Consider the following 26,893-nt stretch of genomic DNA (forward strand, 5'->3'; position numbering starts at 1 on the left):
CTAGAGTGGAAATATTAGGCTACACATTTTTTGTCTCTTACCTGAACGGTTTGAACGTCACAAGCCATCTTCTAACCATTATTTTACCGTCGATGTTGCCAGTAATCATTTCCCAAAACACGCAACCAAACAAGCGACCCCCGACATCGTTAACCTCGCAACCTGGGCCTCGACTAGGTGCTGAAACTGCTGCACGCCGCCCGCGTTTTAATGCTTCAACTCCGAGAAAATAGTCAGATGTAAGATTGTATCCATAAGTTTTCGTTTAATTGAATACGCGAACAGTAGCTTAAACCAGAGTTCTGACTTCTTGAAATTTGAGCGAAGTCTGTTTTTAATCCTACGATTTAGATTGCATTATGTCACTTTGCAAATTAAATAAATAATCTCGATTTTAGTCGCTGCAGGTTGTCCGGATAACTGGAACGATACGGTCTGGTTTGTCGCGTATTAGAGTAGCATTCCTCAAAGCAGATGTGGAACAAAATATGAATCAGTTGATTTCTCTGCAACTTGGTCTCCAAAATCCCTGTTCCCAATATGTACTGTGGACTCTCGGAGAACGAAGTCTATTGGGTACCTTTCCTCTCTGAAGAAAGCGACGAACTAATGCGCGTTAGAGCGTTTGTCCTCCCGTATCCTTTGGGGGCTTTACTCAACCTCCTTTCCACGCGAGTGCTTTTGGGTGTCTGGTTCGGGAGGGTTGAGAAATTGCAGTGCGTTTGGTAGTTAGGCTGCTACCTTAAGCACACGTTTCGTTATAGCGCCATCTACGGTTAATGTTCAAAACACATTGTGCCACCAGTGACATTTATATCAATTAAAGTTTTGCTGACTTAGATCATTATTGTGCAAAATAGACCATTTCGTTACTATGCCTTGCATTGGCAATTTTATAATATTGCATATTGTAAAAACTATTTGTCCGGTAGCTCTTTCAAACAAATATTTGTGTAAGGTACTCATATTCCAATGTCTCTTCAAAGAAATGCCACGCTGATAGCTCATCCAGCGGCGGAGATATTCACCCTCCGTTATAGCTGTCGCTGTCTATTTCAGGACCGTGGACAGCGACCAAACTCTACATCGATTCGGATGCAACAGTGACACCCAGCGGTCACTTGAACGGCGAACATGGATTCGCCTCATAATAACGACATTCCCTTATATTATACTGCAATGTTGCTTCATTGGTAAAGGTGTTTATATATGCATCCAGAATACACTGAGTTGTCCTATATTAAAAGGTAAGAAGTTAGTGGTTTGATTAACTATAAACCTGCAAACTGACAATGAATTGAATCCGACACACAATAAGCTATAAGACTACTCTGCACATTCCCTGTGGGCCTGGAATGGGCCGATGTATAAAAAAAAAGCACCAAAAGGAGAGAAAATCATATTCAGACACATCACAAGTTCCATCACACTTTCCAGCTCTCTGAATCACTGGTGCGGCGAAGCAGAAATCGGCACAGAGCGAGTCAGTGTGAGAGCAGATCTGTAGGGGCCCAAATGCAGATGACAGAAAATAGAAATCTCCAGCCCAGTCATGCATGAGAGAGACATTGATGTGTCACTTTGACTGACAGGCAGCGCATTGGCCCTCCAAATTAAGGTACAGTATCATTGGTTCAGGGGACTCTGTTTTGGTCTATTCTCAGTCTGTTGTGGAAAAAACACTATTGTGAATTAGGGATACCTGTTGATGATTTTACACTCTCTACCAAAATGCACAGGAAGGGAATTAACTTTCCCATATTGGGCGGCATACTCCTGTGGCTGACCATGTGTTGCTTCCAGCCTGTCACAAATGGATAACAAAATATAATTGTATTATATCCTTTCCATGTCCCCTGCAAATACTTGTGGATGTTTGCGCACACACACACACACACACACACACACACACACACACACACACCTCCATGAATGAGAAAAGAGATCAATGCAGTCTAAAGATCATTCTGTCACAGACATACACTCATTTGCTCTGCAGTGGCACTGGGCTCCCCTCCTCACAGTGGGCAGAATAACCCTTAACACCATTGGCAGTTTACTGAGACACGTAGTGTTATGGCTAAACCTGCTCCGTGTACAGTTCTGCACCATAGTGGATCCAACCCAATGTTCAGTACCTGCTGTCATTCTGGTACTCAACGCACAATGGCAACCATCATTACAGCTGCAGACTGTGCAAGAGTGTATAAAGCCCTGGTCCTTGTCAGAGTGTTATACTTGAGGGATGTATAACACTGAAATCAGCATAACTGGTGTCATCCATATACCATACCAACAGACTGTAACAGTAGACAGACAGAGACAGGAGGGAGTATGGTGCCAGCATCAGTAACAGAGAAAGAAGCCATTTAAGTTCTCTAGCTTCAAAAAAAAGTTACCAGGGGGCTCATTTATATATATATATGATTTATACTTGAACTTAGTCGTAAGATCATTTCCGACGGTGTGCTTACGTTCGATTCATAAAAGATACTTGCTTACGCAGGTTTTAAGAAGCCCATTTGTAATTTACGCACCTGTGATCTGTAAATCTCAAATGACCTTCAAATTGACGGCACCTGCCCTTCAGCAGTCCGATGGTGTGCTCTACAACCAACCTAGTTCTGCCGTGCGCCAAATTGTAGCGCATTTCGTCTGCTGTTCCTGGACCGGCAAAGATACTGAAAGACACGTTTTCAGTGGATAACCCCAGTCACCTAATAGGGTAACACACCTAATCGTTGTGTTACATTCTTTTGCACGTTTAATAGGCTATTATACACTTTTTTAAATAACTCACAGAGAAGCCACCCGCCTCCACTCTCACCAGCTTCTAGACGCAGGCCTACTCTGCTGTGCAACAGAATGAATGAGTGGTGCGTATTCCCTGGTCACTTGGAGCATACATTGAGTAGTTGCATACGGGCATCGCAGCTGTTCTGAACATTCAATTAATGGAAATTCTTCCTGTTAACATATACATGTTCATCTACAGACGGTGCGCGTAAGGCAAAATGCGTGCAGTCAACTGCACATATGACCCCTGGGAAATTTAATTAGCGGACAAACTCGGCTTTCTCGCGCGTCTGTTCGTCGGCTGTAAATGGGAAACTAATGTACGTCGTGGACAATACGTGTGGAATCGCCTCGAGCATTTGTGGCAGGATGCGGCTGAATGATGGCTGTGATATACCCACGCACAAATCTAACAGAACATTTCTTGGGAGACGATAGCGATTTATAAGACATGGATCATCATGCGTAAAAAAGTCATTCCGGTCTCTGAAAACTCTCTCCCTTCTAAAAGCACGGTTTTCAATCTTCCAATAATGCAAGAACAGCCATGGTTACTTTTTTCTAATTTGACACACTATTTATAGAACATCCATCCTGTTTTTAATTCAAAACACCTAACGTCTGGCAATTAATTCCTCACACCTTTAATTGATTATTCCTAACAAATTGTTCATAAAGCTAAAGCAAAGTTCACCACATGCTTGGACGTATCTGCGTCCCAAACGGCAATACCCCTACATAACCAGCAGGAAAATCACTTATGTCAAGTCTAGACTTTGCGTAGAGATAAGATCATTTCCAGGTCAAAGTAAGGTTTTATAAATAACTACATATACGTGGTATTCTACGTAAGTCATATTTAAGATCAAAACTGATCGTAAGTCCGTTTTATAAATGAGGTACCTTATTTCTGACGACACAAGTCGTCTGTGTTCTATTACCAAGGGAAACAAAGCATATGAAATAATATTTGTCTGGTGCAGGATGGTAAATCACGCTAGATTGTAGGCTTCTGGACAGGGCTGATAACCCTGTGTTGAAAAGGAGAAGCTGTTTGTGTGGTGAAAAGGGAGAGCGAATTGATTTGCGTCAAAGGCTTCCTCGCTTCTCGTTTGGTTTGATTTGAACAAAGAGCAAGAACACAGGCCATGCGGAACGTAATTTTAAATCCGTTGTTTTGCCAGCCAAAGATGACAGTTGAGGTAAGGTCGATGTTGTTGGCTGGGGATACTCTGTTTTGAATAATGCACAGTGATCACATACTCTACTGCCAATGTTACCGATCTAATTTAATTCACAATGGCACCTTGAGGAACTCTACAGCTAGGAATGTGTTGTCACTGCTGAAAGGCTTTTCCCGTGGTATGTTAGTCCTGTAAATAGAAACCATACAGGAGAGTGGAGTTATGAGAAGCAGATTGTAATTTAGTATAGCATTTGTAGACAGAGTACACACATGATCCATATGTTCATGTTTGGGATCTAGCTAGTTGACACACAGAGCACTTCAACTAACCTTTGATTCTGGGCTCAATGCAAAGCCAAACCTAAACTCAGCCCAGTTTAGGAATCCTCACTATTGTGAATTAGGGAGACCTGTTACGATTTTACCTGCACTAATCTGAACAGAGGATGAAAGCAATATTATTATACTTTTTTATTTAACTAGGCAAGTCAGTTAAGAACAAGTTGTTATTTACAATGACAGCTTGGGAACAATGGGTTAACTGCCTTGTTCAGGGGCAGAACAACAGATTTCTACTTTGTCACCAGATTTGATCTAGCAACCTTTTGGCTACTGGCCCAACACTCTAACCACTAGGGTACCTGTCTAGCAGGTGAGCACTGTTACCTGTCCAGTCCCTTGTGATGGAGTGAAGGTTACATAAGAAGAGCAAAAGGAAGCCTATTTTAAATGATCCGTATCATTGTCCTCGTCCTCCCTCTTCTCCTTGCTCCCCTAATAAAGACTGGCTAATTGGGTGTCTGAGAGTCGAGATAAACAAACAAAAACAATTAAGGCTGAACTGTAATTGAAAAAAGTAGCTAATGAATAATCGTTAATCATTCTGGCTGCGTCTTATTGGCATCTTATTCCCTATACAGTGCATTATTTTGACTAGGACCCATAGGGCTCTGGTCAGAAGTAGTGCACTAAAGAGTGAATAGGGTGCTATTTGGGATGGAAACTCTGTTCCCTCCTATCCGACCATTGTTTCTCATTCCAACAGCTTTTGTTCCAATTAGCAATCTCTTTCTTTGGACTAATGGATGTAAAAAAAGAGGGGGAGCGATACATACAAATGGAGGGATGAAGAGAATCGATGAAGAAGTGGAGAAGAGACGCGTAGAGAGCGGACGTAACAATAACGGACATTGATCTATTTGTAATGAATGGGGGAAATCAGTGGGAAAGGGGAATACCTAGTCAGTTGTACAACTGAATGTATTCAACTGAAATGTGTCTTCCACATTTAACCCAATGTCTTGGAGGTGTGTGTGTGTGTGTGTGTGTGTGTGTGTGTGTGTGTGCATGAGCATTCAGGAGGTGTTCTCAATCACAGGTGTAATACAATTGCTAATATTTCCCTCTCATCTCTACCCAAATAATTTGGGTTCCCGGATCCTTTCACTTTATTTATTGGCAATCCAAGATGGCATAGCAGTCTTTGTGTTTGTCTTGTCCCATGATCTTACCTCAACTAGTTTCTTTGTTTTTTTTGTATATATCTTAATCTCACTTTCCATCTACAAACTGAATATACTTTCCTGCAATCCGCCTCACCCAATGTGGTAGGGATCTGCTATTTTTATACTTTATAATTGGAACCCCCATCAGAAGTTAGCCAGCTCACTATCTACTAGCTAGTAGTCAGCTAGCCACTGCTAGCTGTCTTCACCGTTAGCTCGGACACCAGCCAGCTTTAGCTCGGTCAAAACCTGCCAGTCTGCACAGCACGATATATCAACCCAGAGCATATTGGACTGCTTTTCTCTACCACATTGCCGGATTCCTGCCGCAAGCTCTGGACATTACACCGGATCATCGCAGCTAGCTAGATGCAACCGAGTGGCTATTGCTGGCTAACGCCTCTGTCCTGAAGCAAACACCAGTTAGCCTTGAGCTAGCCTCAAGCTAGGCCCATCTCCCAGCTAGCCGAAGAGGTATACCAGCTATTTCTTGGGCTACAATACCTCTTTTGCCAATTGGCCTGGACCCTTTATTGCCGACACGTAGCGCCGCCGATCCATCACGACTGGTCTGCCGACGTAATCGTCCGATGTGGTTTCAACAGGCTTTTCCGTTGCGATGTCCCCGAAGACCCATCTGCTAGCCCCTGCTCGCTAGCGTTCTGAAAGCCATGTCTCCCACTCACCTAGCGTAGTAGCGACTACCGAACGGCTCCCTGACTCACCTATTGCTGCTCATTGGACCCTATGATCACACGGCTACACATGCCTCTCCCTAATGTCAATATGCCTTATCTACTGCTGTTTCGGTTAGTTATTGTTTTATTTCACTGTAGAACCCCCAGTCCCGCTCAACATGTCTAGATAGCTCTTTTTTCCCACCCCCCACACATGCGGAGACCTCACCTGGCTTAACTGGTGCCTCCAGAGACACAATTTCTCTCATCGTCACTCAACGCCTAGGTGTACCTCCACTGTACTCACATCCTACCATACCACTGTCTGTACATTATGCCCTGAATCTATTCTACCATGCCCAGAAATGTGCTCCTTTTATTTTCTGTTCCCAACGCAGAAGACGACCAGTTCTTATAGCCTTTAGCTGTACCGTTATCCTACTCCTCCTCTGTTCCTCTGGTGATGTAGAGGTTAAGCCAGGCCCTGTAGCCCCCAGCACTACACCTATTCCCCAGGCACTCTCGTTTGTTGACTCCTGTAACCGTAAAAGCCTTGGTTTCATGCATGTTAACATCAGAAGCCTCCACCCTAAGTTTGTTTTATTCACTGCTTTAGTACACTCCGCCAACCCTGATGTCCTAGCCGTGTCTGAATCCTGGATTAGGAAGGCCACCAAAAATTCAGAAATTTCCATCCCCAACTACAACATTTTCCGACAAGATAGAACTGCCAAAGGGGGTGGAGTTAGCCTGCAAAGTTCATAGATATCATCCTGACCAACTTGCCGTTTAAATTCACCTCTGCTGTCTTCAACCAGGATCTCAGCGATCACTGCCTCATTGTCTGCGTCCGTAATGGGTCCGCAGTCAAACGACCGCCCCTCATCACTGTCAAACGCTCCCTAAAACACTTCAGCGAGCAGGCCTTTCTAATTGACCTGGCCCAGGTATCCTGGAAGGATATTGACCTCATCCCGTCAGTAGAGGATGACTGGTTGTTCTTTTAAAAGTGCTTTCCTCACCATCTTAAACAAGCATGCCCCATTCAAAAAATGTAGAACTAAGAACAAGTATAGCCCTTGGTTTACTCCAGACTTGACTGCCCTTGACCAGCACAAAAACATCCTGTGGCATACTGCATTAACATCAGACAGCCCCCGCGATATGGAACTTTTCAGGGAAGTCAGGAACCAATATACACAGTCAGTTAGGAAAGCTAAGGTTAGCTTTTTTAAACATAAATTTGCTTCCTGTAGCACTAATTCCAAAAAGGTTTGGGACACTGTAAAGTCCATGGAGAATAAGAGCAGCTGCCCACTGCCCTGAGGCTAGGAAACACTGTAACCACCGAAAAATGTACGATAATCGAATTTCAATAAGCATTTTTCTAGGTTGGCCATGCTTTTCACCTGGCTATCCCTACTCCGGCCAACAACTCTGCACCCCCCACAGCAACTTGCCCAAGCCCACTCCCCCCGCTTCTCCTTCCCCCAAATCCAGATAACTGATGTTCTGAAAGAGCTGCACAATCTAGATCCCTACAAATTAGCTGGGCTAGACAATCTGGACACTCTCTTTCTAAAATTATCAGCTGAGACAGTACTGTGCAGCCGTCTTCATTGACCTGGCCAAGGCTTTGACTCTGTCAATCACCACATTCTTATCTGCAGACTCAATAGCCGTGGTTTCTCAAATGACTGCCTTGCCTGGTTCACCATCTACTTAGATAGAGTTCAGTGTGTCAAACGGAGGGCCTGTTGTCCGGACCTCTGGCAGTCTCTATGGGGGTGCCACAGGGTTCAATTCTTGGGCTGACTCTTTTCTCTGTATTTATCAATGATGTCGCTCTTGCTGCTGGTGATTGTCTGATCCACCTCTACGCAGACGACACCATTCTGTATATATCTGGCCCTTCTTTGGACACTGTGTTAACAAACCTCCAAACAAGCTTCAATGCCATACAACACTCCTTCCGGGGCCTCCAACTGCTTGTAAATGCTAGTAAAACTAAACGCATGCTCTTCAACTGATTGCTGCCCTCACCCGCCCACCCGAATTGCATCGCTACTCTGGACGGTTCTGACTTAGAATATGTGGACAACTACATATACCTTGGTGTCTGGTTGGACTAAACTCTCCTTCCAGACTCACATTAAGCATCTCCAATCCAAAATTACATCTAGAATCAGCTTCCTATTTCACAACAAAGCCTCCTTCACTCATGCTGCCAAACATACCCTCGTAAAACTGACTATCCTACCGATCTTTGACTTCAGCGATGTCATTTACAAAATAGCCTCCAATGCTACTCAGCAAATTGGATGTAGTCTATCACAGTGCCATCTGTTTTGTCACCAAAGCCCCGTATACTACCCACCACTGCGACCTGTATGCTCTCGTTGGCTGGCCCTCGCTACATATTTGTCACCACACCCACTGGCCCCAGGTCATCTATAAGTCGTTGCTAGGTAAAGCCCCGCCTTATGTCAGCTCACTGGTCACCATAGCAACACCCACCCGTAGCACCCGCTCCAGCAGGTATATTTCACTGGTTATCCCCAAAGCCAACCCCTCTTTTCCACCCCAGTATCTCTATTCTCTACTTGCACATCCTCAACTGCTCATCTATCACTACAGTGTTAATGCCAAATTGTAATTATTTCGCCACTATGGCCTATTTATTGCCATACCTCCCTAATCTTTCTACATTTGCACACACTGTGCATAGATTTCTCTATTGTGTTATTGACTGTACGTTTGTCTATCCCACGTGTAACTCTGTGTTGTTTTTGGTCGCACTGCTTTGCTTTATCTTGGCCAGGTCGCAGTTGTAAATGAGAACTTGTTCTCAACTTGCCTACCTGGTTAAATAAAGGTGAAATATAAAAAATAAAACAGCATTATGAGGCTGCGTTGAGACAATGACTTAATGACCCAAGCCCAGCTCAGTTAATCCCTACCATTGTGTCGCTGAATCATCATAATGCTTTAGCAAATGTACATTACACCAGGAGCATTGGAAGACACAATGGAATTAATCTAATTTATGTCCCTCTAACTGCCCTGAATGCCTCTGCTGATCTTACAGTTGTATAATTCTATGCAGCAATTGTAGCCTATGAACCAAATTTATGCTGTTAGCACTGTGGCGGTGTGTGCTCTAGTATGAAGTCCACTGTGTGCAGCTCACCCTGCACTAACATAAATAACATGAGAATATTTACTTCTGCTAAGCTTCCCAGTAAAGCAATAAAAACAAACAAGCAAGCCTTACAGAAAAGTGCTCAAAATAGCCCATGTTAACATACAGTTGAAGTCAGAAGTTTACATACACTTAGGTTGGAGTCATTAAAACTCGTTTTTCAACCACTCCACAAATATCTTGTTAACTATAGTTTTGGGAAGTCGGTTAAGACATCTACTTTGTGCAGGACACAAGTAATTTTTCCAACAATTGTTTACAGACAGATTATTTCACTTATAATTCACTGTGTCACAATTCCGGTGGGTCAGAAGTTTACATACACCAAGTTGACTGTGCCTTTAAACAGCTTGGAGAATTCCAGAAAATTATGTCATGGCTTTAGAAGCTTCTGATAGGCTAATTGACATCATTTGAGTCAATTGCAGGTGTACCTGTGGATGTATTTCAAGGCCTACCTTCAAACTCAGTGCCTCTTCGCTTAACATCACGGGAAAATCAAAAGAAATCAGCAAAAACCTCAGAAAAAAATTGTAGACCTCCACAAGTCTGGTTCATCCTTGGGAGCAATTTCCAAACGCCTGAAGGTACCACGTTCATCTGTACAAACAATAGTACGCAAGTAGAAACACCATGGGACCGCTCAGGAAGGAGACACATTCTGTCTCCTAGAGATGAACGTACTTTGGTGCGAAAAGTGCAAATCAAACCCAGAACAACAGCAAAGGACCTTGTGAAGATGCTGGAGGAAACGGGTACAAAAGTATCTATATCCACAGAAAAAGGAGTCCTATATCAACATAACCTGAAAGGCCGCTCAGCAAGAAAGAAGCCACTGCTCTAAAACCGCCATAAAGAGCCAGACTACGGTTTGCAACTGCACATGGGGACAAAGATCGTACTTTTTGGAGAAATGTCCTCTGGTCTTATGAAGCAAAAATAGAACTGTTTGCCCATAATTACCATCGTTATGTTTGGAAGATAAAGGGGGACGCTTGCAAGCCGAAGAACACCATCCCAACCGTGAAGCATGGGGGTGGCAGCATCATGTTGTGGGGCTGCTTTGCAGCAGGAGGGACTGGTGCACTTCACAAAATAGATGGCATCATGTGGGAGGAAAATTAGGTGGATATATTGAAGCAACATCTCAAGACATCAGTCAGGAAGTTAAAGCTTGGTCACAAATGGGTCTTCCAAATTGACAATGACCCCAGGCATACTTCCAAAGTTGTGGCAAAATGGCTTAAGGACAACAAAGTCAAGGTATTGGAGTGGCCATTACAAAGCCCTGACCTCAATCCTATAGAACATTTGTGGGCAGAACTGAAAAAGCGTGTGCGAGCAAGGAGGCCTACAAACCTGACTCATTTACATCAGCTCTGTCAGGAGGAATGGGCCAAAATTCACCCAACTTATTGTGGAAGCTTGTGGAAGGTTATACTAAACGTTTTACCCAAGTTAAACAATTTAAAGGCAATGCTACCAAATACTAATTGAGTGCATGTAAACTTCTGACCCACTGGAAATGTGATGAAAGAAATAAAAGCTGAAATAAATCCTTCTCTCTACTATTATTCTGACATTTCACATTCTTAAAATAAAGTGGTGATCCTAACTGACCTCAAACAGGGAATTGTTACTAGGATTAAATGTCAGGAATAGTGAAACTGAGTTTAAATGTATTTGGCTAAGGTGTATGTAAACTTCCGACTTCAACTTAAGAAACAAGGTTCATGAATTTCATCATTTGCTAGTTACAGATGACATTCATATTCTTACTATCTCTGAAATTCACTTAGACAATAACTTTGATGATACAGTGGTAGCAATACAAGGTTATAACATTTTCAGAAAATATACTAATGCCACTGGTGGAGATGTTGCTGTTTTATATTCAGAACCACATTCCTGTAGAGATCCTTTCTAGTCTTATGTTAAATACTGTTGAAGTAATATGGCTACAGGTTCATCTGCCTCACCTAAAGCCCATTATTGTGGGAAGCTGCTATAGACCACCAAGTGCTAATAGTCACTATCTGGATAACGTGTGAAATGCTTGATAATGTATGTGATATAAATAGAGAGGTATATTTTCTCTCTGATTTAAATATTTACTGGCTTTCATCAAGCTGCCCACTCAAGAAAAAGCTTCAAACTGTAACCAGTGCCTGCAACCTGGTTCAGGTTATCAAATAACCTACCAGGGTAGTTACAAACAGCACAGGAATGAAAACATCAACATGTATTGGTCACATCTTTACCAACGCTGCAGAAATGTGCTTGAAAGCAGTATCCAGATGCATCGGATGTAGTGATCACAATATAGTAGCCATATCTAGGAAAACCAAAGTTCCAAAGGCTGGGCCTTACATAGTGTATAAGCGGTCATGCAATAGGTTTTGTAGTGATTCCTATGTTGTTGATGTAAATAATATTTGTTGGTCCGTGGTGTGTAATGAGTAGCAAACAGATGTTGCACTTGACACATTTATGAAATTGCTTATCCCAGTTACTAAAAGCATGCACCCATTAAGAAAATGACTGTAAAACTTAAATCCCAGTGGATTGATGAGGAATTGAGCAATTGTATGGTTGAGAAGGATGAGGCGAAAGGAATGGCAAATAAGTCTGGCTGCACAACCAATTGGAAAACGTACTGCAAATTGAGAAATCATGTGTCTAAACTGAATAAAACTATGAAGAAACTACACTATGATACAAAAAATGACAAAGAATGATAGTAAAACACTTTGGAGTACCTTAAATGGAATTTTTGGAAAAAAGGCAAACTCAGGTCCATCATTCATTGAATCAGATGGCTCATTCCTCACAAAACCGACTGATATTGCCAACTACTTTTAATGATTTTTTTAATTGGCAAGATTAGCAAACTTAGGCATGACATGCCAGCAACAAACACTGACACTACACATCCAAGTATATCTGACCAAATTTTGAAAGGCAAGAATTGTAATTTTGAATTCCATAAAGTGAGTGAGGAAGAGGTGAATTTAAAAAAATCTATCAACAATGACAAGCCACCGGAGTCTGACAACTTGGATGGAAAATTACTGAGGATAATAGCAGACGATATTGCCACTCCCATTTACCATATCTTCAATTTAAGCCTACTAGAAAGTGTGCCCTCAGGCCTGGAGGGAAGCAAAAGTCATTCCGCTACCTACAGTGAGAGAAAAAAATATTTAATCCCCTGCTGATTTTGTACATTTGCCCACTGACAAAGAAATGATCAGTCTATAATTTTAATGGTAGGTTTATTTGAACAGTGAGAGACAGAATAACAAAAAAATCCAGAAAAACGCATGTCAAAAATTTTATAAATAGATTTGCATTTTAATGAGGGAAATAAGTATTTGACCCCCTCAATCAGAAAGATTTCTGGCTCCCAGGTGTCTTTTATACAGGTAACGAGCTGAGATTAGAGCACACTCTTAAAGGGAGTGCTCCTAACCACAGCTTGTTACCTGTAAAAAAGACATCTGTCCACAGAATCAATCAATCAATCAGATTCCAAACTCTCCACCATGGCCAAGACCAAAGAGCTTTCCAAGGATGTCAGGGACAAGATTGTAGACCTACACAAGGCTGGAATGGGCTACAATACCATCGCCAAGCAGCTTGGTGAGAAGGTGACAACAGTTGGTGCGATTATTCGCAAATGGAAGAAACACAAAATAACTGTCAATCTCCCTCGGCCTGGGGCTCCATGCAAGATCTCAACTCGTGGAGTTGCAATGATCATGAGAACGGTAAGGAATCAGCCCAGAACTACACGGGAGGATCTTGTCAATGATCTCAAGGCAGCTGGGACCATAGTCACCAAGAAAACAATTGGTAACACACTACGCCGTGAAGGACTGAAATCCTGCAGCGCCCGCAAGGTCCCCCTGCTCAAGAAAGCACATATACATGCCCTTCTGAAGTTTGCCAATGACCATCTGAATGATTCAGAGGACAACTGGGTGAAAGTGTTGTGGTCAGATGAGACCAAAACGGAGCTCTTTGGCATCAACTCAACTTGCCGTGTTTGGAGGAGGAGGAATGCTGCCTATGACCCCAAGAACACTATCCCCACCGTCAAACATGGAGGTGGAAACATTATGCTTTGGGGGTGTTTTTCTGCTAAGGGGACAGGACAACTTCACTGCATCAAAGGGACGATGGACGGGGCCATGTACCATCAAATCTTGGGTGAGAACCTCCTCCCCTCAGCCAGGTCATTGAAAATGGGTCGTGGATGGGTATTCCAGCATCACAATGACCCAAAACACACAGCCAAGGCAACAAAGGAGTGGCTCAAGAAGAAGCACATTAAGGTCCTGGAGTGGCCTAGCCAGTCTCCAGACCTTAATCCCATACAAAATCTGTGGAGGGAGCTGAAGGTTCGAGTTGCCAAACGTCAGCCTCGAAACCTTAATGACTTGGAGAAGATCTGCAAAGAGGAGTGAGACAAAATCCCTCCTGAGATGTGTGCAAACCTGGTGGCCAATTACAAGAAACGTCTGACCTCTGTGATTGGCAAAACCCTTGTTGGCACCAAGTACTAAGTCATGTTTTGCAGAGGGGTCAAATACTTATTTCCCTCATTAAAATGCAAATCATTTTAACATTTTTGACATGCGTTTTTCTGGATTTTTTGTTGTTATTCTGTCTCTCGCTGTTCAAATAAACCTACCATTAAAATTATAGACTGGTCATTTCTTTGTCAGTGGGCAAACGTACAAAATCAGCAGGGGATCAAATACTTTTCCCCCCTCTCTGTAAGTATAGTAAAACCCCTTTTACCTGCTCAAATAGCCGACCATTCAGCCTGTTACCAACCCATAGTAAAGTTTTGGAAAAAATGGTGTTTGACCAGATTCAACGCTATTTTACAGTAAACAAATTGTCAGACTTTCAGCAGGCTTATAGGGAAGGGCATTCAACAACAACAGCACTTACACAAATGACTGATTGGCTGAGAGAAATTGATGATAAAAAGATTGTGGGGGCTATTTTGTTAGACGTCAGTGCGGCTTTTGACATTATCGATCATATTCTTCTACTGGAAAAACGTATGTGTTATGGCTTACACCCCCTGCTATATTGTGGATAAAGAGTTACCTGTCTAACAGAGGGTGAACACAGAGGGTGTTCTTTAATGGAAGCCTCTCCAACATAATCCAGGTAGAATCAGGAATTCTACTTGGATTAGCTAAAACAACATGCCATTGGAACACAGGAGTGATGGTTGCTAATAATGGGCCTCTGTACGCCTATGTAGATATTCCTTTACAAATCAGCCGTTTCCAGCTACAATTTTCATTTACAAAATTAACAATGTCTACACTGTAACGGTCGTCATATGGAGTAGACCAAGGCGCAGCGGGTTGAGTGCTCATATTTACTTTTATTGAACACTTAAACAAGAAAACGAACGACAAACAGTCTTGCAGGCTACACACAGCAATGCAAAAACAACTTCCCAGAAAGGACAGGTGAAAAAAGGGCTACCTAAGTATGACTCCCAATCAGTAACAACGATGTACAGCTGTTCCTGATTAAGAGCCATACCAGGCCAACAAAGAAATACATAACATAGAAAAACCATAGAAATATAAAACATAGAACAATACCCAAAAACCCCGGAACACATAGAACAATACCCAAAAACCCCGGAACACATAGAACAATACCCAAAAACCCCGGAACACATAGAACAATACCCAAAAACCCCGGAACACATAGAACAATACCCAAAAACCCCGGAACACATAGAACAATACCCAAAAACCCCGGAACACATAGAACAATACCCAAAAACCCCGGAACACATAGAACAATACCCAAAAACCCCGGAACACACAGAACAATACCCAAAAACCCCGGAACACACAAAACAAACACCCCTTTTACATAAGAACATATCCCAACAAACCCCTGCCACGTCCTGACCAAACTACAATAACAAATAACCCCTTTACTGGTCAGGACGTGACAGTACCCCCCCCCCAAAGGTGCAGACCCCGGATGCACCTCACACAAAAAATAACCCCAAAACCAAAATAATCCCAAACTAAAGGGAGGGAAGGGAGGGTGGCCACCGTCACCGATGGTTCTTGTGCTACACCCCCCCCCTACTATGGAGGTGGCTCAGGCTCCGGCCTTACTCCCCCACCTAACCTGTCCACCCCCGCTAAATAATTATTAAATGTTACCCTTCCCGAAGTCTCTGGGCTAAGGCACATCGCTGAAGACCTCGGGCTGATGTGCATCGCTGGAGACCTCGGGCTGATGTGCATCGCTGGAGACCTTGGGCTGAAGGGCGTCTCTGGCTACGCTGATTCCGGACCGTAGGGCCACTCTGGCTGTGCCGATTCCGGACCGTGGGGCGGCTCTCTCGGCTCCGGACCGTGGGGCGGCTCTCTCGGCTCCGGACCGTGGGGCGGCTCTCTCGGCTCCGGAGCGCACCTCCTGCACAACCTGTCCTGGCTGGATGGTAATAGCAGCCCTGCACGAGTGCTGGTACAGGGCGAACTGGGCTGTGCAGAGGCCTGATGGTTGCCGTGCATAAAGCAGGCATAGGGTAGCCTGGGCCTAGGAGGCGCACCGGTGGCCAGATGCGCTGCGTGGGCATTCTCCTTCCAGGCTGGATGCCCACTCTAGCACGGCACTTGCGAGGGGCTGGGATCGCTCGCACCGGACTGTGCGTGCGTGCGCATGGGCGAGATGGTGTGCACTTCTGCATACTCCGGCGCTCTCCACTCCATATGCTCCTCATAATAAGCATGGGGAGTTGGCTTAGGGCTCACCCTTGGCCCCAAAAAAATTATTGGGGGTGCCTCTCGTGCTTTCCAATCGGCGCGTATAAAGCCTCATACCGGCACCGCTCCGGCTTGGCTGCCTCCATCTCCTCCGGTGGGCGACGGTATTCACCAGCCTGGTGCCATGGTCCAGCCCCGTCCAGAATTTCTTCCCATGTCCATGATTCCTTGTAGTCCACATAGTTCCTCTGCTGCTCCTTCCCCCGCTGCTTGGTCCGTTGGTGGTGGGAAGTTCTGTAACGGTCATCGTATGGAGTAGACCAAGGCGCAGCGGGTTGAGTGCTCATATTTACTTTTATTTGAACACTGAAAAAACAAAACAAGAAAACGAACGAACGACAAACAGTCTTGCAGGCTACACACAGCAATGCAAAAACAACTTCCCACAAAAGACAGGTGAAAAAAGGGCTACCTAAGTATGACTCCCAATCAGCAACAACGATTCCTGATTGAGAGCCATAGAAAAACCATAGAAATACAAAACAGAACAATACCCAAAAACCCTGGGACACATAAAACAAACACCCCTCTTACATAAGAACATATCCCAACAAACCCTGAACCACATAAAACAAACACCCTCTGCCACGTCCTGACCAAACTACAATAACAAATAACCCCTTTACTGGTCAGGATGTGACAACACAGTATTTCTGATCAATTTTATGTTATTTTAATGGACAAAAAATGTGCTTTTCTTTCAAAAACAAGGACATTTCTAAGTGACCCCAAACTTTTGAACAGTAGTGTAAGTTAATACCTGTTTTGCTCCGTTTGTTTCCGTTTTAAGAAACGATTTAACAGAATTGGTGGAATTAATACAGCCCCTGGTCACATGTAAACACAGTTCACTTTCATAGTAGCCACGTTGTATTCTCTTTTCACCTTTTCCTTTCGATTGTGGACTGCAATGCACAACACATCAGCTGTATGTGACCATGCGAAAAAACCTTTCCAAGCCAAACCATATCATAACCGCTACACAGAGCCTACATCGTTGTCACCATATTAGCTAAAGTAAAGTCCTAGTCAACATAGCTAATATAACTAAGACGTTAGTAAACCCGCTACAATCATGCAGCATAGTGTACAGTCAGTTAGCAGTTCAGCAGTACACCGGTGGGCCCCGGTGGCAATAAATTTGTAAAAGCTTACCTTGACTTGGAAGAATTCCAGTGTTGTGCTGGATAGGCATAGCCAGCAGTCTGTTGGGGATAGGGGGCAGTATTTACACGGCCGGATAAAAAACTTACCTGATTTAATCTGGTTACTACTCCTGCCCAGTAACTGGAATATGCATATAATTATTTGCTTTGGATAGAAACCACCCTAAAGTTTCAATAAACTGTTTGAATGGTGTCTGTGTATAACAGAACTCCTATGGCAGGCAAAAACCTGAGAAGATTCTGACCAGGAAGTGGCCTGTCTGACAAGTTGTTGTTCATCTTGGCTCTTTTTATTGAAGACTGAGGATCTTTGCTGTAACGTGACACTTCCTACGGCTCCCATAGGCTCTCAGAACCCGGGAAAAAGCTGAATGACGTAATTCAAGGCCCAGGCTGAAACACACTAGCGCGTTTGGCAAGTGCTCTATCAGAGGGCCTTTAGACTGAGGCTCGTGCATGAGGGGATAGCATGCTTTTACTTTCTCTCTCGTTGAATGTAAACAGGCTTTGCCGGTCGGAATATTATCGCTTTTTTACGAGAAAAGTGGCATAAAAATTGATTTTAAACAGCGGTTGACATGCTTCGAAGTACGGTAATGGAATATTTAGAAATGTTTTGTCACGAAATGCGCCATGCTCGTAACCCTTATTTACCCTTTCGGATAGTGTCTTGAAAGCACAAACAAAACGCCGCTATTTGGATATAACAATGGATTATTTGGGACCAAACCAACATTTGTTATTGAAGTAGAAGTCCTGGGAGTGCATTCTGACGAAGACAGCAAAGGTAATAACATTTTTCTTATAGTAAATCTGACTTTGGTGAATGCTAAACTTGCTGGGTGTCTAAATAGCTAGCCCTGTGATGCCGGGCTATCTACTTAGCTTTTCGGTGAAAGCACATTTTGCAATATTCTATTTTAAAATCGGACATATCGAGTGCATAGAGGAGTTCTGTATCTATAATTCTTAAAATAATTGTTATGCTTTTTGTGAACGTTTATCGTGAGTAATTTAGTAAATTCACCAGGAGTGTTCGGTGGGAATGCTAGTCACATGCTAATGTAAAAAGCTGGTTTTTGATATAAATATGAACTTGATTGAACAGACATGTATGTATTATATAACATAATGTCCTAAGATTGTCATCTGATGAAGATCATCAAAGGTTAGTGCTGCATTTAGCTGTGGTTTGGGTTTATGTGACATTATATGCTAGCTTGAAAAATGGGTGTCTGATTATTTCTGGCTGGGTACTCTGCTGACATAATCTAATGTTTTGCTTTCGTTGTAAAGCCTTTTTGAAATCGGACAGTGTGGTTAGATTAACGAGAGTCTTGTCTTTAAAATGCTGTAAAATAGTCATGTTTGAGAAATTGAAGTAATAGCATTTCTAAGGTATTTGAATAACGCGCCACAGGATTCAACTGGCTGTTGAGCGTCCCACCTAGCCCAGAGAGGCTAGCTAACATAGCATTCCTCTGTTTGAGCTAGCTGCATTTGCTGGCTAAATAAGTGAACATGAGTAAGTGAAAGTGAAAAAAACATGACCTCTCTCTCTCCTTTTTCTTTTTCTTAATTTTTTAAGAAGGTAATTTGTTCAAAACTTATCTTTCTCTTTGAGTCAGCTACTCACCACATGTTATGCACTGCAGTGCTAGCTAGCTGTAGCTTATGCTTTCAGTACTAGATTCATTTCATGCTGCAAGAGCTCTGATGGGTTGGAGGATGTCCTCTGGAAGTTGTCATTATTAGTGTTTAAATCTATGGAAGGGGGTGAGAACCATGAGCCTCCTAGGTTTTTTTATTGAAGTCAATGTACCCACAGGAGGACGGAAGCTAGCTGGCCTCTGGCTACACCATGGTGCTACCCTACAGAGTGCTGTTGAGGCTACTGTAGACCTTCATTGCAAAACAATGTGTCTTAATCAATGATTTGGTGATGTGAATATAATTAGTAAAGTTTTATCTAAAAATGAAACATTTCAAATGTTTTAATATTTTTATTTTGTATGAAATTCACTGAGCAGGATGGTCCTCTCCTTCCTCCTCTGAGGAGCCTCCACTGCAAGTCAACTCTTTCTTTACCTCACTCAAACAAACACACAGATCAAATCAAAATCTTTCTCAGGTAATGGCTCATATGCTCCACTCTCTCCTCATACACTTAATAGCAGATGTATTTTATATAGAGCTTTTCATTAAAACAATCATCTCAAAAGAAGTTTATTACATGATGTTGCGAAATCCTTGCATGGAGCCTTCACTGTGCGCTGCCACTTTAACAGCAGTCAGGAAGGAGATAATGAAGATGGCTCTGTGTGGGAGCTCTCGGTTGGCACGGCAGTTGCGTGTGTTTATTTCCAGCGTGCTTAGTTTGTAAAGTGTCGATCGCTGGTGTTATCACTCTAGGTCGTGGTTGTAATCTTTCAGGACCACTCCTGTAATTGATTGCATGAATTAGTAACAACATTGTTGCAACGCTTTGACAAACAAACCAACACACCGTCAAGTGTAGCAGACAGACAGCAGTGCAACTGTAAGCCTGAAGTCAACAGCTAAGAACTCTTTATTTGCCTGTGGTTCAACACAGAACAAGGTTCACAACACATGACTTTTAATGTCAACATCTCAGAGCAGATACTGAAGAAGATAAGGACATTCCACTAAACTGTATAGCTCTTTTAACAAACAGGGTGGGTCTTTTAAAGTGAAAGTAAACTCTGCTTGCCCTTCTGGAGGAGCGAGGCAAGTGTGAAAATGGCTTGCAAATTCTCTCTCCCCGTTGAGGATTTATCCTGTCCTGTGTGCTGTGACATCTTCAGAGATCCTGTCGTCATGTCGTGTAGCCACAGCTTCTGTAAAGCCTGTCTGCAGAAATTCTGGGAAAAGAGCGGATCCCAAGAGTGTCCAGTCTGCAGGAGAAGATCCTCAAGGTCTGAACCTCCTAATAACCTGTCTCTAAAGAACCTGTGTGAGGCCTTCTTAAAGGAAAGGAGTCAGAGACCTTCAGCAGGGTCTGAGGTGCTCTGCAGTCTGCATGGTGAGAAACTCAAGCTCTTCTGTCTGAAGGATGAACACGCCATCTGTTTGGTGTGTCGTGATTCAAGGAAACACAAAAGGTCATAACTGCATCCCCATAGATGAAGCTGCAGAAGATCATAAGGTAAGCAGCATGTGGTCATTTTAAGTCTGCCTAACGTTTAGATATTTGGAACTGTGAATTACTTAAACTATGGATTTAGGGCTCTATTCAATGTGTCGCTGAAGCGTTACAGATTGGGCAATATAAACGTAAAGGTTATACACGAGTGTCTGCTAACGCCTTTAAATTTAAATCAGTGTAAACTTCCTCGATACGGAATGAACAGTCCTGTCTAATTTGTACACTTGGGTGTGCTGATATGTTTTACTTAAATTATAGAAGGAAATCCAGAGTGCACTGAAGCCATTGCAGGAGAAACTGAAGGTCTTTAAAGAAGTCAAGCTTACCTGTTGTAAAACAGCACAGCATATCAAGGTAAGAATGATGTGTGCCGCAACAGACCCACCCGGAAGCGGGAACTAGGGTTGCAAAGGGTCGGAAACTTTCCGGTAAATTTCCGGAAATTCTCCATGGGAGGTTAAGCCCGGGAATTTTGCTTAAATTCATCAAAAAGTTATTTTATAACAGTGAACCTTTTTTGTGGGATACATATAAGGCAATTCTAGGTCTTGTGGCATATTTTGGTTAAACTATCCCCAATTCAATGGAATTGCAACCCTCTGCATGCACAGTGCACTCTTCCATCACATGCACATCTGATTTTCAAGATCTTGCACAATAATTAGATGCTGTCTGAGCCAAGGACTACATGCTTTCTGGTAAGTTTTAATTACAATACTGGGTGGGGTGAATATATTTTATATGACAAATAATTTTTTGTTAACTAGTAAATAGTAGCCTACAGCAAAGTGTGTTTAAATATTTTCTAACTTGCTAACAATTTCTGCTAGTTAGTTTTTGCTACCATGTGGGTTTTAGCTTGCATGAGCCTGCTAACTGAGGAGTGTTAATTCACCTGTTTCCATACATGTTTCATTTTAAAACATTTATCTTACAAAGGAGTTGTTTAATCTAACTGCTTAACTATTTATCTGTGCATGGAATTTTATTTATTTATTTTTATTCATTTTTTTCTAATCTTTACAGGATAATGCCACGGGCACTTTCTGATGTGTGGAGACATTTCACTGCAGCTAATGTAGAAGGAAAATCTGTGTACATGTGCCAAATCATATGTGAAGAATGCAACAAAGATGCAGAATCATCTGGCCAAGTGCATAAAGTTCCCTCAGCGTTCACAACAAGCAATGTCTGACAAAAGTCCCTTTAATTCTATTCGAGGTGAAAATGATCAATCAGACACCTTATCGATAGCAACAACTCATGGTCCTCCTGGAATCAAAGTTTTTTTTTTACTCAATTGAGGAACGTAGTCGGAGAAATGCTGGTGAATGTCTTGCTCAAGCTGTGTATGCAACTGATTCACTTCTGATGCTCACAGGCAATGTGTATTGGAAGAGATATCTGAATGTTCTTCACCCAGCGTACACCCCTCCAACCAGACATGCTTTATCTACTAATTTGCTGGATGCAGAGTTCAACAGAGTTCAAGTGAAGGTCAAGCAAATCATAGAGAAAACAGACTGTATTGCAATCATTTCTGATGGGTGGTCGAATGTTCATGGGCAAGGAATAATTAATTACATCATCTCCACCCCTCAACCAGTATTCTACAAGAGCACAGACACAAGGGACAACAGACACACCGGTCTCTACATTGCAGATGAGCTGAAGGCAGTCATAAATGACCTTGGACCTCAGAAGGTATTTGCACTGGTGACAGACAATGCTGTGAACATGAAGGCTGCTTGGTCTAAAGTGGAGGAGTCCTACCCACACATCACACCCATTGGCTGTGCTGCTCATGCATTGCATCTGCTCGTCAAGGACATCATGGCACTAAAAACAATGGATACACTGTACAAGAGAGCCAAGGAAATAGTTAGGTATGTGAAGGGTCATCAAGTTATAGCAGCAATCTACTTCACCAACAAAAGTGAGAAGAATAAGAGCATCACATTGAAGCTGCCCAGCAACACCCATTGGGGTGGGATTGTCATCAGGTTTGACAGTCTCCTGGAGGAGGGGAAGGAGTCTCTCCAAGAAATGGCCATATCACAGCCTGCCGATATGGACAGCCCCATCAAGAGGATCCTCCTGGATAATGTATTTTGGAAGAGTGGTAAGCAGCCTGAAACTCCTGAAACCTATAGCAGTAGCCATTGCACGGATTGAGGGAGACAATGCCATCCTGTCTGATGATCAGACTCTGCTTGCAGATGTAAGAGAATCCGTACTGCCCTGCCCACTTCACTGTTGCTCCAAGCAGAGGAAACTGTAGTTCTGAAATGCATCAAAAAGTGTGAAGACTTCTGCCTGAAGCCCATACACGCTGCAGCGTACATGTTGGACCCCAAGTATGCTGGCAAGAGCATCCTGTCTGGTGCAGAGATCAACTAGGCCTATGGTGTCATCACTACCGTGTCTCGCCACCTTGGCCTGGATGAGGCCAAGGTTCTTGGCAGTCTGGCGAAGTACACTTCCAAACAAGGGCTTTGGGATGGAGATGCAATATGGCAGTCGTGCCAACATCTCATTAGCCACCTGGTGGAAGGGACTGTTGCCTCCATCATCGTCATCCTCCAAATCTTACCAACATTAGCCGCCTCAGAGCGCAACTGGTCCTTGTTTGGGAACACGCACGCAACAGGCTGACCAATACAAGGGTTTAAAAATTGGTGGCCATCCGGGCAAATTTGAGGCTTTTTGAGCCTGACAACGAGCCATCCTCCACAAGGTTGGAAAGTGACAGTGAAGATGAGGCCTCAGAGTCTGATGTTAAACAGGTGGACATTGATGAGGTCCAGGGAGAAGACATGGACGCCTGAAAGGAAGACAATCAAAGGTTTAGTTTCTAGACTATCATTTTACAGATGTTGAAAATGTTTTTGGGAGATGCGATGGATCATTGGGGATCATTCAATATTCCCTTTTGTTGTTCATTGAAATAATCCCATGTGAAGAGTCAACTCATTTAATTAAAGTTCAATTTGTAACTAAATAGTTTTTTGTTTTTTTTCTATTTGAAGGATTTTCATAATTTGCAATTATGTCTACTTATGATAAGGTAAAATGTTTGTTTCTGTCTTCATATGATATGGTAAATATATCCAATGCAAAACCATCTACATTTAAATGGTATTAATATTAATTTGCATATATTTCCGTTAATTCCCATTAATTCCCACAGAAAGTTTCCACCTCTGAATTATCCCCAAAATGCGCAACCCTAGCGGGAACTATGGAATTTCCATGTTCTGGAATGGATCCTGGTAATCCGTCTGGCCCTGTGGCCTTGTGAATGTTGACCTGTTTAAAGGTCTTACTCACATCGGCTATGGAGAGCGTGATCACACAGTCATCCGGAACAGCTGGTGCGCTCATGCATGGTTTAGTGTCGTTTGCCTCGAAGCGAGCATAGAAGGCATTAAGTTTTTCCTTCTAACACATTTTATTTGTAACTATCAAAGTAATACAAATACTTCCTTTCAGTCCAATAGTCAATCATTAGTACATTATAAAATACAATGTTTCCTTCTAGTAATCTGTAATAACAATCTTGTGCTAACGGCAGTTCACCTACATACAGTATTGGCATGAAACCCCTTTAGTAAAGACAGACATGCATAACTGGATCTGCAGCTTTTAGTTAAAACTCCCTAAGAATACTCACAAGCAGTAGAGGCTGGTGGGAGGAGCTATAGGAGGACGGAATAAAAGGAATGGTATCAAACATATGAAGTCAAACGTGGTTTTCATTCCAGCCATTACAATGAGCTCGTCCTCCTATAGCTCCTCCCACCAGGCTCTACTGCTCACAAGTCTAGCAGATCTTCAGCATCCAAAAGAAGAAGAAGAATGCTCTCTGTTATCCTACTCCTCCCTTTTCTAATCAAAATGGTCTGCCTCTTATGGAAAAACCCTTCAGTGCAAGCCAAACTCATGACTATTTTCAAAGTGATTGATTGTGAATATAACACTAACCACACTGCATCGTCTCCACTAAATTTAAAGTAATTGAGTGTGGATATAACACCAACCAAACCTCCATCAACTTCACACATTTTAAAACAATGGACTGTGGTTCTAACATGTCAAAACAGGACCCCCCCCCCCCCGAACTTAGACAATAAGCAAAGGTCAACTTCAAGTAACAAGACACTTTTCAATCTCGGTCAACGTTCCCTTTCAGTTCATTCTCTTAGCAACATTCAACATCAAAAAGGTCATTAGCAGGAAGTAGTGTAGCGCGCCTCAACACTCTTGCTCTGTTCTTTAGCCTTAGCAGGTTAACTAAGATGGTGTAGCAGATGGTGCAAATGATGATGAGGATGATGGGACCAAAAAAAAAGCCCATCTTCCATCTATCTTCAACTGTTGCACCAACATGGTCTAAACACCAAGTGAGGCCTCTCCTTACTGCTTCTCCAGACATATTCCAGTCCTTTTTCTGTCCATTCTCCTCTCATTCTGGGCAATAATAAAACATTATCCTCCATCTCCCCGGAGTGGTAGCTGAGGTGATGTTGACATTTTACAGGATGTTGAAAGTTAAAATGACAGAGGTCATATTTTCAGAGCTCTAATTAGATCGTGTCTCCAGACCCAGGTCCAGCACACAGAGAAGCAGATTAAGAAAGAGTTTGAGAAGCTTCACCAGTTCCTACGAGATGAAGAGGCGGCCAGGATAGCCGCCCTGAAAAGGGAAGAGGTGGAAAAGAGTTGGAAGGTGAAGAAGAAGATTGAGAAGACGGTCAAAGATATGTATTCTCTTTCAGACACTATCACAGCCATAGAGAACAAACTGAGAGCTGACGACATCTCATTCTTACAGGTAAAGTTTTTTTTTTTACACTAAACTTTAAAAAAATACAAATTTTGCATTACAGGTGTATGGTAAAATTGCATTATATCATCATATATGATCATCCATCATCTTACATGAATTTAGTTAAAAACGTAGACTTTTTTCATTCCTCTGCAGACCTACCAGGCCACAGTGAAAAGGTAAGTGATCTCCCTCCTGTGACTGTCTCTCTCTTCTCTGTGGTTCTGCACCCGACCCCACAGCAGCACTAACTCCGGAATGTTCTTACAGAGCCCAGTGTACACTGCCAGATCCACAGCTAGTCCCAGGAGCGCTGATAGACGTGGCCAAACACTTGGGCAATCTGTCCTACAAAGTCTGGGAGAAGATGCAGGGGATTGTTCAATACAGTGAGTCCTTTCTTACAGAAAAATACATTTATGATCTCTGATAAGATTGTGGGTCTGACTTTATGTTAAATATTTCAAATGGTCCTGTATGGCTCAGTTGGTAGAGCACGGTGCTTGCAACGCTAGAATTGGGGGTTTGATTCCCAGGACCACCCATACATACATGCACGCATGACTAAGTTGCTTTGGATAAAAGTGTCTGCTAAATGTCATATTAAAACCTTGTTGTCTCTGTTCAGCTCCTGTGATTCTGGACCCCAACACTGCCCACCCCTATCTTATCCTGTCTGAGGATCTGACCAGTGTGAGAGGTGGTGATAGAACACTGCAGCTTCCGGACAATCCAGAGAGGTTTGGATATGAATGCGTTAGGGGTTCTGAGGGTTTGAACTCAGTGACAAACAGCTGGGACGTTGAGGTTGGGGACAGTTACTTTTGGTTTCTAGGTGTGGCCCCTGACTTTGTCAGTAATCATGATAGATGGGATGAAATCTGGGGTGTTATGCATACTTGTGGTGTATACGTAGTAATGTCCCCAAATGAGTATGACGGTCGTCTCAAAGTGGATCAGGACCCCCGGAGGATCAGAGTGCAGCTGGACAGGAACAGAGGAGAGCTGACGTTCTCTGACCCTGATAATAACACACACCTACTTACAATGCCACTAGTTTTCACTGAGCCGCTCGTTCCAGTATTTCGTACATATGAAAGCAAGCTAAAGATCCTACCAGTGAAGGCCTCTGTAACAGTGGCACAGCACAGTTAAAGTTGACACCACCTCGGCCTGTAATTATATACAGTATAATATTCCACAATCTCCAACTGTTGAAAAATATTGCTTCAAGGAATCTTTAATAAAACCATCGATCTTCAAATGGTATGTTTTTCTACATTTCCAACACTGTTTTTATGAACACACACACACACTAACTGCTGCGGTGCTGCATTAGACAGGGTACAGCGATGGTGCAGTCAGTGTGTTGACTGGAGGGCTGAGGGGAGAAAGGACCAGAGGTGCCACACAGGCCCCAGGATGAGACTGTGACTGATGGGTCCGCAGGCCCACAGCGTAACAGAGGGTCAGAAGGGAAACAGAGGGCAAGTCCCCTTGGAAAGACCAAATCTATCTAATACACAATGTGATCTAAAGACAT

The 26,893-nt window shown here is 43.0% G+C and overlaps 1 protein-coding gene and 1 pseudogene across 3 annotated transcripts in view; one reads left to right on the forward strand and one right to left on the reverse strand.

Moving 5' to 3' along the window:
* LOC106564922 (alpha-1,6-mannosylglycoprotein 6-beta-N-acetylglucosaminyltransferase B) overlaps positions 1-700 on the reverse strand; it is a 145,452-nt gene extending 144,752 nt beyond the window's left edge. For all 3 annotated transcript variants that reach the window (XM_014131446.1, XM_045691265.1, XM_014131445.1), the window contains exon 1: positions 42-700. Coding sequence is in view for 2 of the 3 variants with exons in the window: in XM_045691265.1 (XP_045547221.1) it covers positions 42-109 (68 nt within the window). In the remaining variant the exon portion in view is untranslated. The remainder of the gene's footprint in view (positions 1-41) is intronic.
* An 18,881-nt stretch (positions 701-19,581) lies between these two features.
* Positions 19,582-26,614, forward strand: LOC106564916 (E3 ubiquitin-protein ligase TRIM35-like; annotated as a pseudogene).
* Positions 26,615-26,893: the final 279 nt, after the last annotated feature.

The sequence above is a fragment of the Salmo salar genome, chromosome ssa12, assembly GCF_905237065.1.
Source record: "Salmo salar chromosome ssa12, Ssal_v3.1, whole genome shotgun sequence".
Classification (NCBI taxonomy): domain Eukaryota; kingdom Metazoa; phylum Chordata; class Actinopteri; order Salmoniformes; family Salmonidae; genus Salmo; species Salmo salar.